The sequence below is a fragment of the Limulus polyphemus genome, unplaced genomic scaffold (genome assembly GCF_000517525.1).
Source record: "Limulus polyphemus unplaced genomic scaffold, Limulus_polyphemus-2.1.2 Scaffold3415, whole genome shotgun sequence".
NCBI classification, from domain to species: Eukaryota; Metazoa; Arthropoda; class Merostomata; order Xiphosura; family Limulidae; genus Limulus; species Limulus polyphemus.
Window position 1 is genome coordinate 94,125 of NW_013669025.1, and position 3,335 is coordinate 97,459.

Sequence of the window (3,335 nt, forward strand, 5' to 3'; positions counted from 1 at the left end):
ATTATTTTTATTACATTGACCTTTCAGCCGTTCCTGGCTAACAATACAGAAGTTACAATGATGCAGCACACAAGCACTCATGTTACCATATCAACTAACATAAAACTGACCTTTAGTCTTTACAAAGTAACCTGTCTTGGCTGTGTTTTAGTAGACTTGTATTTTGTAAAATACAGTCACATTTCAATTATTATACATTATATATGTAGATAGATTATTGCTATTTAGAAATAAGTTATTAAACTTATTTTTCTTAAAACATAGAACAGTAAATAAAGAAGTAAAGCAAACAATTATCTCTTCTATTTATGGCCTCTATACTCGGTTGCTGCTTATCGTAGGTTGATAACCCTTATAAAATTTTAAACATGGAGGATATGAAACAAAATAATTTTTTTAGGTTTTCTATATACATTGAAATAACCAAAAATCATAAATTACAATATCAATACCAAAGAACAGTAGTTCAATAACATTTTGAATGCAAGTTAACAAATGCAATGATATGGGCTTTCACCCGTGACCCATCTGAAAAAGATTAAATAAAACTTCTGTCACACTACCAACAATGATTTTGTAAATTTCAGTATTTGTTCTATTCTGGCATTTTGATTATTTTCCATACAAATTTTGCCTTAGTGAAAATCAACTATCTCATAAAACTATTATAAAACAAATTTAGTTATCACATGGACCATAAAACCAACTGTATCACAGTAATTATGATAGTACATGTATGGAGGCTACACATATAAGCCAAGTAACAAATATATTGAGTTTTTACAAACTTATGTATTATGCTCACTTCTCCAAGATCTTATCTCGTTTAGATTCCAGAAATGTTTCCAACTGCAGGGAAGGTTGAGTGAGGAAGGCAACAGCAAGGGTAAAATAGTTACTCCATAGCTGAAAATGAACATTTGTAATCACAAATGATGGCAAGAGGTACTTTAATATTTTTACATAACTGCATAATTAACAATGTAATATTCTGAATTCAATTATAACAGGAACTTCAAAAGAAGTAAACTGATTTTTTTATATTATTAATGATTACAGAAAGTAGCACTCACAATCTCAAACTAAACTCACATTTATCAACATAAAAATCTTTATAAAAGAGTATAACAGAGAAATGGGGTAAAAAAATAAATTCCACTAATTCTAAAGGAACATTTAGATCTGATTTTCATTCTTTAACAAGTACACTAAACACAAAAATGAAAATAGGTTATGCAATTCTAAAAGGAATATTCTAAATATACAGTGTTGTACCACAAATATAACATGCCTTGTTAAACTGAGACAAATTAACAACAATACCATACAGTGTTAGTCCTTAGGCCTAACATATTTAAGAATGCAATTTAATACATTCCAATTCAACATCACTGAATACCCATACATTACTGATTATGTTTCCTTGTAATAAACGCTTGTGTTATTTTATATTCAATATGCCAATATCAAGAGTCTACTTAAGTTTAATAGATAGATCCAACATTAGGTTAATGTCAATTTACTCCACATTAGACTTAAACATATACTAGAAGCTTTAAAAGATAATTTTACTAATTTTTACCAAGCAAATAAATTCAAATCACTTTACATGTAGCAAATTAATGACTGACTTCTTAAAAGTCAATAGCGTGCTTACATTTAACAAACAACAGGCTCAAATTATAAAACAATAACAATGTCTTTATACTGAATAAATGATTGATTTTATTCATCATGAATAGTATTTTTAAATGAAACAAAGAAATGACTTATTCAAAATCAGTGATATCGTAACTTAACTAATATTCAATGATTTACTGTATTACAATAAACACTTAATTCACTATACTGAACTTAAATCATGCTCTTACATATCTAAAAATATCATCTCACCTTATTTAATGTTATGATATATATACACACACACACACACAGAGGGAAGGTACATTCTTCTGTGTTAAACAAATTTCCAGCAAATTCACACATTTTTCAAAGCATTTCATTTAAATTCTCAAAGTAATCATTTTCTTTCAAACCTTATGCTACTATAGTACAGCTGAGAAACAAAACACATTAGTAAATGTTAGAAAGTCAAAAGGTTTTTTTCACAGTAGCCCAGCCTCTTCAGGACATTCAGGTAATAATTTACTAAAAACTTTATACATGATACCAACAGAATTCTTGAATTAGTGCAGAATATGCACACTTTCTCAGTTTCAAAAAAAAGAAGAGTCATCAATATATGCATAAATATTATATCGTCTTTCTCATTAACACTCTAGTATTTTGTTATTATTTTCAAATAGATTCTGAATCTCTTGAGGTTAGCATATTAACACATTCACATTTATCTTTGGTCTATATATTGAAATTATTGAACATGTCTAATCTTTTTCAATAAAGTCTTCAGAGCTGTCTTATATTAGCAATGACTACTTCTTGCATAGGCATTTCATACTTGTGTTGAAGATTTTCCTCATTAACTTCTTTAATTCTTTTGCTGAAGATAAGTTTGCTCAGAAAATGAAATTTTTCTTGGCAGTAACCTGGTTTCTTAGCCATCAAAACAATAGAAGTTAATCAGTAATGGCCTGAGAAGAAACTTTGTTAGTTTCAACAAGCCACATTTTAAAGTCCAGATAGAACTCCTGACATTAACTTATTTTCTTTGTTGCAAAGCATTTTTTCACTTTATCAATTGCACTGAATCCAATATTACTATTCCTGCACAGTTTATGTGATATTTCATTCGTGATAGAGATTTTCAGGAGTTTTGATAAACTGTCTAAAGTCTTGGTGTAAAGGTTCATAAGTCAACATACATACCAGCCTCCCCAAATCAGTGTATAGAAATAGTAAAACAAAAAGATCTTTTTAATATTTGAACAGAAATGTCTTGATGTGCTAAATAACAGAGATATAGAAACACTATCTTAGTAAAGTCATTAAATAACTGTGTGTCACTCTTGACAACTTCAAATAATTTTGTTTTGGCACCTTGTAGTTTGCAGTTTAAACATACTGCAATACTATGTAGTCCTTTCAACAAGTGGAAAGGCTTTCAGCAGTTATGACACTGCTTTTAGGAATCCATCTATATCTCTTGTCAACAGCTTTTGATTCAGTCTTGAAAACTTCATGCACAAAGTGTGTATAAAAAATTACAATTAATAAATACGACTAAGACAAGATCATTATTTTTCAATATATATATATATATATATATATATATTAATTATGGAGTAATTGATATTCAAAATACAAATAATGAAGTAGAATAAAATAATAGGGTTATTCTTAGGTCAAAGTAAAATCAATCAGGAAAAATAACCATT

General features: G+C 28.4%; 1 protein-coding gene across 2 annotated transcripts in view; it reads right to left on the reverse strand.

The window, feature by feature from the left end:
* Positions 1-3,335, reverse strand: part of LOC106469308 (dedicator of cytokinesis protein 3-like) — a 70,085-nt gene that overhangs the window by 51,083 nt on the left and 15,667 nt on the right. For both annotated transcript variants that reach the window (XM_022397789.1, XM_022397788.1), the window contains exon 4: positions 806-906. In XM_022397789.1, the coding sequence (XP_022253497.1) occupies positions 806-906 (101 nt within the window). The remainder of the gene's footprint in view (positions 1-805; positions 907-3,335) is intronic.